The sequence below is a fragment of the Macaca mulatta genome, chromosome 16, assembly GCF_049350105.2.
Source record: "Macaca mulatta isolate MMU2019108-1 chromosome 16, T2T-MMU8v2.0, whole genome shotgun sequence".
Classification (NCBI taxonomy): Eukaryota; Metazoa; Chordata; class Mammalia; order Primates; family Cercopithecidae; genus Macaca; species Macaca mulatta.
Genome location: NC_133421.1, coordinates 61,455,319 through 61,468,825, shown reverse-complemented (window position 1 = coordinate 61,468,825; position 13,507 = coordinate 61,455,319). Strand labels below are relative to the sequence as shown.

The 13,507-nt window shown below is 51.4% G+C and overlaps 2 protein-coding genes and 1 long non-coding RNA gene across 30 annotated transcripts in view; 1 reads left to right on the top strand and 2 right to left on the bottom strand.

Annotated features, from left to right (window-relative positions):
• Positions 1-405: 405 nt before the first annotated feature.
• Positions 406-9,112, top strand: LOC106994014 (uncharacterized). 6 transcript variants are annotated; one of them, XR_013406594.1, is made up of 7 exons: positions 406-2,237; positions 3,344-3,412; positions 3,670-3,795; positions 4,509-4,598; positions 6,231-6,322; positions 7,767-7,817; positions 8,206-9,112. It is a non-coding gene; the product is annotated as an uncharacterized LOC106994014 (long non-coding RNA). The 6 variants fall into 6 exon arrangements; XR_013406596.1 differs by having other exon boundaries at positions 3,273-3,412; positions 4,514-4,598; XR_013406597.1 differs by having other exon boundaries at positions 3,273-3,412; positions 4,514-4,604.
• Positions 456-3,289, bottom strand: HOXB2 (homeobox B2). Its single transcript, XM_015119387.3, has 2 exons — positions 2,349-3,289; positions 456-1,548 (listed from the first exon to the last, which is right to left on the bottom strand). The coding sequence occupies exons 1-2, from the start codon at positions 2,734-2,736 to the stop codon at positions 866-868; spliced, it is 1,071 nt and encodes a 356-aa protein (XP_014974873.3). The 5' UTR covers positions 2,737-3,289; the 3' UTR covers positions 456-865.
• HOXB3 (homeobox B3) overlaps positions 6,725-13,507 on the bottom strand; it is a 41,393-nt gene continuing 34,610 nt past the window's right edge. For 5 of the 23 annotated variants that reach the window (XM_077971309.1, XM_077971306.1, XM_077971311.1 and 2 more), the window contains exons 3-5: positions 13,404-13,491; positions 9,899-10,359; positions 6,725-9,053 (exon numbers count right to left, since the gene is read on the bottom strand). In XM_077971309.1, coding sequence (XP_077827435.1) covers positions 8,200-9,053; positions 9,899-10,359; positions 13,404-13,491 — 1,403 coding nt within the window. In that variant the 3' untranslated portion in view covers positions 6,725-8,199. Of the gene's footprint in view, positions 9,054-9,898; positions 13,492-13,507 lie in introns of all 23 variants that reach the window. The other 18 variants (XM_028836403.2, XM_077971321.1, XM_077971322.1 and 15 more) reach the window with 11 other exon arrangements.

Genomic DNA, 13,507 nt, shown 5'->3' with positions numbered 1-13,507 from the left:
CCCTACACCGGCTTCGGTCATAAGAAGCAAGAAGTCTAAGGAAGCCCTTGGATTCTTCCCAATTCCAGGAAACTTCTGCCCCCGCCACGACCCCAAAAGCCTGTCCCCAGGCTTCCTCTCCTTGCACCTTCCACTGTTCGCTGTATACTTTCTCCCTCCACCTGCCCACCTTTATTTCTAAGCAGAGGCCCCAGGACCACCCGCTCAGGACCAGAGGCCCTCTGCTGAGGGGCAGGGAGGTGACCGAGCTTCCTGCAAACTCCCGACTCTTGCCGGAGCCGTGGGCGAAGCGGCCATCAATCGGGTCACCTTTGTACCACCCGGACTTCGCCGGCCCAGGAGGCTTTGCTGCCACATGGGCCGCTGAACCGAATCAACTTCGCACAGGTGCTGGAGGGGTAAGGACCGGCCTTGGGGCCGCGGGGAAAGAGGTTAAGTCCCAACACAAACACTCGTTTTCGTATTATAAAGACATTTATTTAATCTATGAAAATAATGTACAATAAATACTTTCCCCTTTTCCTATTATTAAAGAATTTTAATAAATTATCTACAGTCTAAAACATAAAAAAGAGGAAAATAAGTCCCTCTAGTTATTTTTAAGAAAGTCCCCCTAGAGTTTAATTATTCCTGAGATTTCATTGGAAGGAGTCTACCAAACGGAATTTTTCTGTGTGAATTTTAAAAGATGCCCGAGTGCCCAATATTTTAGAAGAAAAAAGGGAGTGGATTAAACGCTAATTCAGTAATACCTGAATTTTAGGAAAACACATAAGTCTATGCGACTGGGGGTAGGAGAGGCTCGATTTTTCCAGTAGATGACCAAGGAGCGCGGGGGTGGAAAGGACCGGGAGGAGGAAACGGGTTAGGGAAACTGCAGGTCGATGGCACAGAGCGTGCTGGTGAAGAAGTCCAGCTCTTCCTCGGAAAAGGGGACGGGGCTGTCGAGAGAACCCTGCAGGCTAGGGGAGAGGCCTCCGGATAGCTGGAGACAGGAGTCGGCCGCGAAGAAGTTAAGGTCGGGAAGGAAAGGCGAATCCTGGCGCTCCGGGAAGACATCTTCTGGCAATGGTCCCGGCTCCGGCCCGCCCGCCCCGCGCAGCGCGCAGCCAGGGCTCGGCGCGCCCGCGCCCTCTAAGCCACCGGCTAAATGTCGGGGGTCCGCGGCGCTTAAGGCCCCCGGCACCACCTCCGGCGGGTGAGAGCAGGCTTCCCACGCCGCCCGCGAGGCGGAGGGGCCGCCCGGGCTGACCGCGGGCTCCTTGACAGGGTCGCCGGTGTCCTCCAGGGCGCCCGGGCAGGCAGGCTCCCCATCCGGCGGCTCTTGGTGCTGCGTCTGCCGCTTGTGCTTCATGCGCCGGTTCTGGAACCAGACTTTGACCTGCCTTTCGGTGAGATCCAGCAAGGCTGCGATCTCGACGCGGCGTGGCCGGCACAGGTACTTATTAAAGTGGAATTCCTTCTCCAGTTCCAGCAGCTGTGTGTTGGTGTAAGCCGTGCGCAGCCTGCGCGCCCCGCCGCCACCAGCCTCCGGCAGTCCCAGGCCATCTGCAGGGAAAACAAGCTGGGCGTCAAAGCGGGCAGTGTACTCAGCCCAACCTTAGTTCGGACTAACCCATCCGCCAAAACCAGTATCACCTCTCCCCTTCCTCGCCACCCCACCCCCGCCCCCACCCCACAGCGGCTCGCTTTCACTGCTTTTGGGTTTTCTTCTCTCCCTCCCTAGTCGACAGCCCCGGCCCAGGTCACGGCAAAGCATTCAGAGCCGCCCACGGGCCACGCAGGGGGCGGAGAGCCGCTCCCTTTGGCGCCGAAACCTCAGATCCCCCCTCCCAAGCCCTCCCAGTGGACCCCTCAATTCGGAACTTTCCAACTCAACCGGAGCGAGGGTCATAAAGATTGTTCTTCACCCCTCTTCCTCCCTAGCTCTCAATTCTTCCTCTTCTCCTAGAGTTGGGGCAGAAAGGACCGAATCTTTTTCTGCTTCTAGAGTCTATCCCAGCAACAACATATTCATTCCCCTACACAGATACGGATGAAAACCTCAATCAAATCATTTTCTTCTAGCAGAAAAAAGGCGTTTCCCCAACCAGCTTTCAAAATCAGCTGTAGGGAGAGAGAGAGAGAGAGAGAGAGAGAGAGAGAGAGAGGAAAAAAAAAAAAAAAAAAGACGCTGGCAGAGGCCAGGCTTGTCCCCCAGTGGGATATTCTTCTTCCCCATGCCGGGAATGGACGGGGTAAGGAACCCCAACAGGCTTGCCACCTTTTTTTTTTTTAACCTCCTTCCACTGCTTTTTCTCCCCCTCTTGTAGGGTGCCCCTCACCCCACCCCCACCAGGCTTACCGACCTGCAGGCGATCCGACCCCGGAGGCCGGGACAGCGGAGGCGGCCGGGGAAGGAGACGTGGCGGATTGGCTGGGTTTCTTGGCGGATTTCTTCTCTTTCATCCAAGGGAACTCGGGGGCCGGGGGGGCAGCGGGGAGCAGCGGCGGTGGCGGCGGCAGAGCAGGCCCATCTTCGGCTCGCTTTTGGCTCCTGGGTCTCTGAAGGGTGGAGGCGCCGGGCTGGAGGCTGGGGAAGGTTTGCTCGAAAGGAGGAGGAGGAGGAATTAATGTCGACTCCTTGATTGATGAAGTTTGAAATGTCTCCAAGACAGCGGGGAAGGAAGTCAGACACTCGGCGAGCGATGGCTGGCTGTTTATAAACCCAATCTCCCTCTCAAATTCAAAATTCATGGCTTTCAATGGTGGGGGAGGGGGCTGCTGGGGGGGGCGTCAGGAGGGAGGATCGGAAGGGACCCCCCCTCCTGCCCCCCCCAGATTTATGTAATGGAGCGATTTTGGGAGGGGGAGATTTCGGTCTCTCTCTCTTTTTTTTTTTTTTTTTAAATTTTGGGCCTTTATATTTGTATATTGCTGATAAATACAAGCGTATGGGGACTCTCTCTATTAAACCCAGGACTCCGGCGAAATTACAGGGAATTCGTGGTCACGGGACCGGTCTCCGCCAATCGCTCGTCTGGGCCTGGTGGAAAACAGAGAGCATTATTTGCTTTAATTGATTCAAAAACACCAGAGGACCATGACCTGGACACCATGAGCCCCCATTCCTACACCAGTGCCTCACACGCTCTCTCCCCAGTGCCTCCCTTTCTCCAGAAAAGCTAGAGAAACCACTTCCTCATCCCTTTCGGAGGTTAGAAGGTTTCAGAAGCTTGGAAAAGAAGAGACTCTAAGGGAGAAACCTTCCTCTTTTCCAAATGTTTTAATAGAGTAAATTAAGGCTTTCCTTTCGTGGCTTACGTGGCCAGCAGCATCGTCTTCCCTTCTCCCCTTCCCCAAGAAAAGATGAGTGAGGATCCCTGCGTTGGAGGAAGAGGGAGTCGAAAGAGGCTTCCACTCTTTGAAAAAGGTCAGTGTTAAGGTGCAAATAAGAAAGAGATTTATAATCATCAGCACCACTATCCCCATGTTAACCCTCCAAAAGCAACAGTTAAATCTTGGGAAATGGACAGGAACTCCCAGGCGGACACATAAGAGTGAGATGGAGCATGAGGGGCATTTTTGGGCCTCTGGCCTCCATCGCTGTGTGGCCTGGGTTCTCGTCTCTGCCCAGTGTTTGCAGCACTGCCTCTTCCCCTTATGTCCCCCTGCTTTCCTCACTTTCAGGCATCCATGCTTCTCTGTGACACCTCCCTCCCCCCGAAAACAAGCAGAGTCTAAGATGTGCATGTACCCACTCAAGCCTCAAGCTCATATCTGTATCCATATCCAGGGACATGAACAAGAACTCAGGTAGCCACTGATTTAACTTAGAGCACTCTCAAAGTTCAGATCAGCGTATGTGTGTGCATGAATGTGGTGGGGAGCTTTTCCCCTAGGACAAAGAGACTTTCCCTCCCATTTTTGCCATTGTGCTAGTTTAAAAAAAAAAAAAAAAAAAAAAAAAATCCCTGACAAGGAAGAATTCCCTGAAAATGGCGCGGGTGGAAATAATGACCACTGAGATGATATTCCATTTCTGGCTCCTGAGGGGAAATGCTTTTAAAATTTATTTTATTTTGAGGAGACCGAGATAGTCTGAAGTTTAGAGTGTTGTAATTTACTATAGAAAGAGGGCACAAGACTCTAAGCCCCAAGCAATTGGTGGGAAACTAGGCCTCAAAGCAGAAAATGAAAAGTCGATCTGGGGGAAGATTTTTAAATAAGTGGGTCAGAGGGACGGAGAGGAGATGAGGCGATCAATCTTAGCCCCCTGACAGCTCCCTCCGATTGCATCAAAGAATTTGGCTCTTTGGGAAAGCAGAGGGAACAGCCAAAATTTCACATCTCTTAAAAAGGCCTGGGGGTGGGGGTGGAGGTGGGGGTGCAAAAGAGAAAGGTGATTCTGGGAGAGCTGGGAAACAGATGGGAAATGGGGACAGAGGGAAAGCGCTAAGTTGGGTGGAAAGTTTGCCTGGAGAACTCCCACGGCTCTGGCCTCCCCTCCCCCTCCTCTCTCTCTGCAGCCCAGCCAGGAGAAGGCTGGTTAGCAGAGAAATGGCAACTGAGCCCGGAGCTGGAACTAGAAACTTTCTGTCAATGTAACATCTGCGTGGGTGGTGGTGAGTATTTAAAAAGAAGAGCAGAGAAGTCTTGAGTAGAAGCATGAGGATGGGGGAGCGGAGGATGAAGAAAGGGGAGTTGGAGGTGGGGGCTGCAGGGACCGGGGAGTCATGCTCTGGAGGGCTGAGAACAGAGAGAGCTACTCTGACCTGGGCAAAGTGGCCAGCAACAGTAGTGTGCAACTCGGCTCCAAATAAAACAATTATTGCCGTTTAGAGGTGTGGATGGGGCATAGAAGAATCCAAATAGTAAGCAGTGTCTGGAAGTCATGCAGGGAGGCCTGAGAGTGGCTTCTCCCTCTGGCCATCCCCTTGAACACCTCTGAAAGTTTAGCAACAGCTTCTCCAGCTGGCTGAAGGATCCAGAGCTTATCTTGGGCAACTCGGGCAGAGACTGTCCCTGCAGGAAATACAGCTCTCTCTAACCCTTACTGACAGATTTTATGGCCAGATTAGCAAACAGCGGAAAACTTGGGTGTTAAAAGGGGCCAAGAGAACCCTCCTCAGAGACATCTCTCCCCCGCCCCCCTGTCCTGCTGTGAATTTTACAGCAAGGATATTTTATTCCTCGTCTTTGGCTGCTTTAGCTGAGCGCCTGGAATCTTCCAAAGAGAAGGATAGGGAACACCAAGCCAAGTTGGTTCTTATTTTTCTTGTTTGCAATTCCAGCTCCGAGCCAAAGCTCTGTTTTTCAAACTTAAGCTAAATTCTCTTTCTTGGCCTCTTTCCTGCTAGATAAATAAGCAACCCAACCCACCCCCAGAATCAAACATGGTGCTTCATCTAGTTATATCATTCAGAAAATGTTATTCAGGGAAGAAGAGAGAAAGAGAAAGAAAGAAAAACCCTTGAGCGTTATTTGATCCCAATCAAACTTTGCACGCTCTTATGCCTTTAAATTATAGCCTGACCCAATGCTAAATTGCTTGCTGCTTGGATGAGCCGAGTCCAGTTAAAATCCTACTTGGTGGTGGGGAAGGGGGAGGGTGTAGAATTCAGGTTGCTTTTTTATTGTTATTTATTGTTGCATAAAGACTATAATTACTAACCTTGGACTGCCAGGATGCAACATAAAAATGAAAATCAGCCCTCGCTTTAAGGCACGGCCTGGAACGATTCTCACTCCCCCACCATGACTACCACCAAATATATGCTCCTAATTAAGCAATGCAGGCACATCGCTTACAATTAGAATTATGCAGCTCTTCAGCAAGCAGCCATCGCTTCTCTTTCAACGAATTAGCTCCATATTTCAGCCGCCCTGTCTTCTCACTCTTATCGGCTCCAGCGACTCGGCGGTGACATTTCATCTTTGACAGACCCTCTCTATTCTCACTCCAATGTGATAAAACTTTTATGGAACCACGACTAAGAAATGAAGTTTTCCCAAGGATGGTGGAAACAGAGCCGCACTTTAGCCTGGGGACCATTTTATTTATGCTTAGATCCAATAGCTTCTCCCACCCTCCTCTCCCCTTTCTCTGGCAGGGGAAATCAAACGAGCTTCCCCTCCCTCCGCCTCGAGTTTTATTTAGTGATTTAATTTTACTTAGTTTTAAAGTTTGACCTGAGAAGTCTAGGCCTCAGATTTTTTTTTTAAATCATTTTTCTTTGTTTTCATTTTAGACCCAATGGTGGTTGGGCTTCGGGTCACGTGACATCTTCTTTGTGGCTCCGGAAGAGGATTGTGAAGAAGTTTAGGTTTCGTGGAAGAAACAGTAATCTGCCAGATTTTCTTGTTGGTAGTGGGAAGGGGTGGGGGGTGGTGCATGGAGATTGTGGCCAAAGGCACTAACAGACGAAAGGCCAATGAATGAAAAACCTAGAGGCATAGAGGCCAAACAGAAAAACCTACAGAGAGCACCCAAGAGTCCCCCTTACTTCTCCCAACTTGTCACTTAAACCACAGCTAAAGAAGTTGGCAAAATGTTACAGGCTCTTATGAGTGAGAAAATGGTATTTAAACTTAAGACATATCAAGGGGGAGACCGGAACCTGGGCAGTGGACAAAAAGGCCAGGGAAGGGTCTTTAATGTCCTTGTCCTTCTTCCCTTGGGGGAAATTTGGCAGTCAACAGCCTTGCTCTGCTATCTAAATTGGACCACCAGGACAAGATAAAATTGATAACAGAAAGTTTATTCAAGAATTGTTTGACAGACAACCCTTTTAGGTAAGGAAAAAAGTAACTACTGAAGAACAAAGAAAGTTCCAAGAGGGAATTAACTCTAGTTCTACAAATTCAGGACTATACAGTGACAATCAGGAGCTGAGTTCATGCCTTTTAGAACTAATTACAATTGCTCATAAGTACGAGTTTAACATAAATCTACAGCTCTTTTCTAGAGTACAATAGTAACTAAAATAGCTGGTTTTACATGACAGGAAACACAATGTCCTTTATAACAAGTAAATACTAAAAAAGTACAATTTTTTCCTTTTTTTTCCCTCATATAAATACATAATGTAGGGGGATAAATAATACAAAAAAGAAAATATTTTAACAGGCTATAACCAATAAATATATATGAAAATGTTCACTAGAACACACGCTTTTTTGAGCAATGCTGGACTTCTGCAGGCCCAGACATCTCTCACAGTTGTTTTTACATCCATTAAAATGTAAACTCTAAGTGCAACAAAAGTGTCCTGTCAGGAGGCTGAGCAAGGCACGCAGGCCCTGCCCAGCCCCTGCCTGGGACAGACAGTTTGTTCAAATATACCCTGTTTTCACGTTAAGTCAAGAGAGCAACAGAAGAAAAGAAAAGTATAGAACCTCGTGTCACCAACTGCTTTCTGTGGAGAGAGGGGGATGGAGCTGGAGCTGAGATGGAGGCAGCAGAATGGGCAAACCTTCAGTCCTAACAACCTGCCTGCCCTAGCCTACACACTTTTCCTTAAAAGAAAAAAATATATAATTTATAATATAGGCAGCTCTTTCAGGATCTTTCACCATCCCTGAGCCCTCTAAAAATTGTAATTGATGGGGGTGGGATGTATAGATATCAATGTCCTAGAGCAGAAAAACCTGGGGCTAGAAATGGAGGGGGTAGATACCTCAATAAACTTCAAATAAATGGAAACAAATTTGAGGTTTTGGGAAAGTTGGAAGGGAACGTGCTTTGTGCCCTTTGGGTTTGAAATGTGTTTTCTTGTTTTTTAAAGGATAACTGAAAAAAATCAAGATTTGGGGGGAATTACCTACAAAGATGTAAGGTAAGTCCGTTGGTTGGTGATGGCCTAGCCATCTCGTCTGGTTTGTAAAATGTGCTTCTCTGCCTCATCCTATCTTGTCTTCCTCTACCCCACTCCAGGGCGTGGAATTCCAGCTTGGTAGTGCTGGAGCCCTGGGGTTGACGGGGTCATCTCCAATCTGCTGTGGATTCCTTTCCGATGGGTTGGCAGGCAGATGGAACAAGGGGTGGACTTAAAAGCAATCTCTCAGGCCAGGGGGAGGGGAAGGAGCTCCAGGCCCCTTCTGACCAGGAAGCCTAGCTACCACCTCCCTGGTCCCTCTTTCAGACCTCCAAACTGCCCCCCAGAGCTCCACAGTCTCCCTCTTCCTCCCCATCTCCTAACCCTCGTCCGCCTTTTCCCATCACAGGTGTGTTAATTTGGGCGCTTCTTGGATTCTACCCTGAGGAGGAGGCGCGTGGTGAGAGGAGAGGTCTGTGTAGGTGGGGTGGGGGTCGCAGGGTCCGTGGTGCTGGCTGGGCGCCATAGGGGGCGCCCCGTTGTAGTCCAGGTTCCCGGAAGGATGATGGGAAAGGTGGTTGAGGCCATAGAGGGAGGGGCCGGCAGGGGGCGGCAGTGGATCCGCGTAGCCGCCCCCGCCCACATACACCGGACTGCCCTGCATGGTGGGCGTCCCGTAGGCGCCCCCGTTGGCTTGGAGGACGTGCGGCTCATACTCGGGCGCCGGGGTCGGAGGGTACTTCTGCGGGGCGCCGCAGCCTTTGAGAGGGGGCTGGTAGTTGGAGGGCAGCGCGTAGGCATTCTGGTGGGCTTTACCGAAGGCGGGTGGGGACGGGCTCTCGTAGCTGGGGGTCATGGAGTGTAAGGCGTTCATGAAGCCGGCCGTGGACTGCATGGGCTGCGGGGGACTGCCAGCTGGAGATGGGCCCCCTGACGACGAGGCCAGTCCCTTGGCCTTCTGGTCCTTCTTGTACTTCATGCGCCGGTTCTGGAACCAGATCTTGATCTGCCGCTCGCTGAGGTTCAGCAGGTTGGCCATCTCCACACGGCGAGGCCGGCACAGGTAGCGGTTAAAATGGAACTCCTTCTCCAGCTCCACCAGCTGCGCGCTCGTGTATGCCGTCCGCGCCCGCTTGGACGCCGCCGACCCCGGGGGGCTCTTGTCCCCTCCCCCGCCGCCGCCGCCGCCACCGCCCCCGCTGCCACCACTGCCGCCGCCACCGCCACCGCCGCCGCCGCCACCACCACAGCCCTCTGCTGGATTCGAGGGGGAGGGGTGGGAAGGGGAGAAAATGAAATAAAAGATAATTACTGAACACGCCGAAATTGAATGCATCGTTTCTTAATAAATCCAGGCCTGGACTCGGAGCCCCCGCTGCCCTCCCCTTCGCGTCCCCGCCTCCTCCTCACTCCCCCACCCCACCGCCCGTCGCATTAGCGGACACTCTATAATAGTGGCATTTATTAAGAGACCTGTTCTCCTTTCGCTGCCCCAGCTTATGAAAATTTGATCATGTCACGCAGACAGAGCCGCATGGCCATTTATTTAGGGCTGGATTTTCGCGTGCGTGCTTTCTCCCCTCTATCCCCAATTCCAGGTCAGGGAACACATTTCCCCTCCCTGCCCACCCCGTCCTGAGGACAGGATGGGAGACTGAGGAGAACCCTCGGGGTAATCTGGACACTCGTGGGCAAGAAGTGTGGCACGAAGAGGCTGCCGTGCCTGGAGGCCGGGACCCTGGGCCGTCCGAGCGATTGTGATTAATACCCACAGTAATCATACTTAATAATAATCAATCCTTGACGACTCTGCATCCTCCTGGCAGCGCCTCGTCTTGGCTCTGTGGCCTTGGGAAGGGCTTTGAGGCCATGGACCTGGCCTTCTGGAGCTTTCAGAAGCTCTGGTGGAGGGCGGCTAGAGGGAGGAGGGTGTTGGCAGGGTAAAGGGTCATTAGGGGGTGGGGGTATCAAAAATGTACCCGCCGGCCACCTAATATTGTTCCCAGGCAGCCTCCTGGGCGCCTAGGGGCTGGATGCTAGAATAACAGTGACATTCCTGGCTCGGACAAAAGCTGAGGACAAGGAAGGCAGAGAACTGGTACCTGTGCCGGGGGAGCTGTTTTTCAGCTTGGACGTTTGCCTCGACTCTTTCATCCAGGGGAATATCTGTTTGGTGAGGGTGGAGTTGGTGCCGGGACCGCACTTTGGGGGACCACTTTTGCTGGGCCCGCCCCCATTACTGCTGTTGCTAGTGGCACTGGTAGGTGCGGCGCTGGGCGGGGGTGAGCCGGGCGGAGCGGGCAGGGGCTCGGGGGCCAGACCCGGCCTCATGCAGCTGCCGTTGAGCTCCTTGCTCTTGGCATGTGGGGCACCGTTGCCCAGGGACTGCAGCGAGCATGCTGAGCGCTGGTAGTCGCCCTCCAGGTGCGTGGCGGCCTGAAATGGGGGTTGGGGGGGGCCGTCGAAGCCGAAGCCATTGCTGCCAGGGTACGAGGAATAGCCTCCGAAGAGAGCAGCCGCAGCGTTGTCGTAGTAGGTGGCTTTCTGCATCGCTGGGTGAGGCCTGGGCAGTGGGTGGCAACTTGGAAAGGCCTGATACCCTCAGGACCGGACATTGGCAACCCTGGGGGTCACGTGACACGCCGGACCCCCCCCAACCCCCTCCCCTCTCTGCCCCCCTCCTCCAGGGTCTGTTCCAAGAGGCTGACCTGCGGGGCGAGAGAAGAGACACAAGGCGGAGAAGAGGACTGGGGCTCGAATCCATCTTAGGAACTGAAAAGGGAACTGACATCAATAGGGTTTTTTCTTCTCCCCTCCCCAACATCTCCAAAGCAGATGCCGAGGAAAAAAAGCCCACCAGTTTTCATTTCCACTAAAAAAATAAACAAATAAATACTATATGCCTTTCAAGACTGCCTAGATGTAGAATCTATGGCAAAGGCCATTGCTTCTCTCCTGCCTGTGCACTAACCCCTCACCTCCCCTAGTTCCTCTCTCCCTCTCTCTCCTCCCCAACTCTGGGATAGGATGGCTCAAGGGAGGGGACACTAGGAGACTCCAAAATAAAAGCATCATCAACACCTTCCTCTGAGCCCAGAGGCTTCTGTGCTTCCAGCCTTTGCCTCCTTCCAAGTCGGTTTAGGTCTCTTGCCCAAGCAAAGTCTAGCCTGAAGGGAAACCAAAGGATCTTCTGAAAAGACATGCAGGAGAAGCAAGTTCGTCAGAGAAGCTTCTCTTGTGAGGTGTCCTCTCCACTTCCCACCACTCCCCCACCAGGAAGACAACAACAGCCTGACCTAGATACCTCCTGAGGATTTTTAACCTCAAGAGTCAGCTGAACTGAGACTCATCTGTCCATGGCCCTGCTGCAGGTACCACCACCTCCAGCTCCTGTCTTTGCTCAGCCAAACCTGGGATTGGGCAGCCAATGGCCCTGTGGGGCCCCCAAATGGAGCAGGATTGTTTCAATTTCCTGGGCCATGCCAGTTGGTGCTGTGACCATTTGGCCCAGGTCTCTCCCTGGACCTCTCTTTTTTTTTTTTCATGAGACTTAATTTTTCCCACCCTTTCCTTCACAGTCTGTTTTCTTTGATTTCCCCCAAAGAAAATAAGAAACAAGAAGTTACAACTGCTAGACTTTTCTACTGAGACAGGGAAAGTGCTTTCCAAAAGAGAAAGTTATTCCCGAGAAAAATAATCAACAAAGCAATTTTAACAATATTATTCTCTGGGTTAGAAACAGAGGTATTCCTGTTGACTGAGGTTCCCTGAGGCAAATAATAATAATAATAATAATAATAATAACTATTTTAATACAGCCTTTTAAAAGTGTGCCAGAAAAATAAAGATTCAAACTAACATAGGATTTTGTGTATTTGTTCTGAAACTTCTGACTACATTTTTTTTTCCTCTCTCTCTCCCAACTCTTCACCACCACTTTTCATAAAACCTCCATACTGCCATGTGTGTTTGGAAAACTTTAATCTCATTCAGCCTAGCTGGTCAACTCCAAATAAAACTAAACATAGGAAAACAAAATAAAAGAAGTGCAGGTGAAGAAAGTCCCTCCCTCACATAAATCCCCTTCTTCATGGCACAGATTTATACTCAAAAAGGAATCAGTGTAACCCTGAGTTCCGATTGGTTTCTGGAAATACACATGGGTCTGCAAAGCAGCAGGTCCTTCAAGGGAGAACCAGAGTTCAATTGACCAGGCTGACCCAATCCCTTTATTATTATTACCATTAGCCTCTGCTGATTTAACCAAAATTAGCTTCCGAGCAGCCCTGGCTGAAGGGGGAATTAATTAACAGGCATTAGTTGTGGTTGTTATTAATAGAGAAGAGAATGAAATAAAAACGTTGGAGGGGGTTGGCTGGCTGGGCCCTGGCTTTATTTAGTCTAAATGATTGTTACAGCAATAATAATGATGATGATTATAGTAATAATAATAAAACAATAATTTAACTAGACGCCTGGGGCCGAAATTTCTGCCGCTCCCCTTGCAATAAACCCCAAACCATCGCCGGACGGAGGCCAGTGTGGAAAGCGAAGGAGCCAGAGACGCGATAGGAAAGAATGGAGACTCCGCCGGTGGTGCAGACAGGGCTGGGAAGGTTTGTGCACCCGGGTAGTCCCTGGCTGCTGCTGCCAGGCTGCCTCGGCCGGTCGCTGCTGCCGCAGCGGCTGGCGACGACCTACCAGCCACCTACGATGGCCCAAGGAGGGGAAGAAGAGCAAGCGATCAGGACACCAAAACGGTTATCGGAGACAGGTTCCCAGCACACCAGCCGGCCGAGGGCCGAGCCCCGCGGGCGGCAGCAAGTTTGGGAGCCGGAGGTAACCGAATTAAAAAGCGCCTTACAAACTCCGCTTCGGGACTTGGCTCAGCAGGGCTCCGGGTTGGAGGGCGCTGAGGCCTGGCGGACAGGACAGTGGGAAGAGGGAAAGGTGCCGAGGGGACCCGAGATCTGGGATCTAGAACAAGAGGGGGTGGGGAACAGCTCTACCAAGCCAAACAGATCTATTTCCCTTGCCTCCATGTTGGAAAAATTCTGGTTCCATATGGCTCCTCGGGAGGGAGGGAGGGAGGGAGGGAGACGGTGGCTGCCGGCTTCCCCCCAGGGTCTCGCTGGAGAAGGGAGATGAGCCCCCCCAAGAACCCCACCTTGCCAAGCACACCCCAGGGACTGCCAGGAGACTAACAATAGCTGGGGAAGCCCCGAGAGAGGAGATAGGCCATCTTCCAGGACTTAAAAAAATTAATGGGAGGAAGAAAAATAAAATAACAAGAAAGGAAGAGAGAGAAAGGCTGAGACTTTCTTAGCAGCCGGGGAGAAAATTCAGCCCTGGATCTGGCTGCTGAAAGAAAAGAGAGGAGAAAAGAGGAGAGAAGCAGGAAGAGAGAGGGGAGAGAGGGAGAGAGAGAGAGAGGGAGAGAGAGGGAGGGAGGGAGGGAGGGAGAGAGAGAGAGAGAGTCGCTGCGTGGAAGGAAGCTTAAAGCTTGTGAACTCTTCTTGAACCGAGATTGGAGTCATATGGGCCATAAATCATTGAGACATACTCTCCGCCATTCACAAACTGATAGCCTATTTCAGTCCAGCTTACCTTAGCCACCGACGAGGGGAGAACAGGCAGACATAATATATATTCACATCGAGCCCCAGCGCGAGCGGCAGGCGAGAAATCTCCCCTCCTTGAAGGCAAAGGAA

What these genes read in the sequence shown, in the direction of transcription:
- HOXB2 (XM_015119387.3), bottom strand. Translation starts at nt 2,736, where the DNA reads ATGAATTTTGAATTTGAGAGGGAGATTGGGTTTATAAACAGCCAGCCA. An exon ending in CGGGGTCGGATCGCCTGCAG is followed by an intron (nt 1,549 to 2,348) that starts GTCGGTAAGCCT and finishes TTTTCCCTGCAG; the next exon opens with ATGGCCTGGGACTGCCGGAG.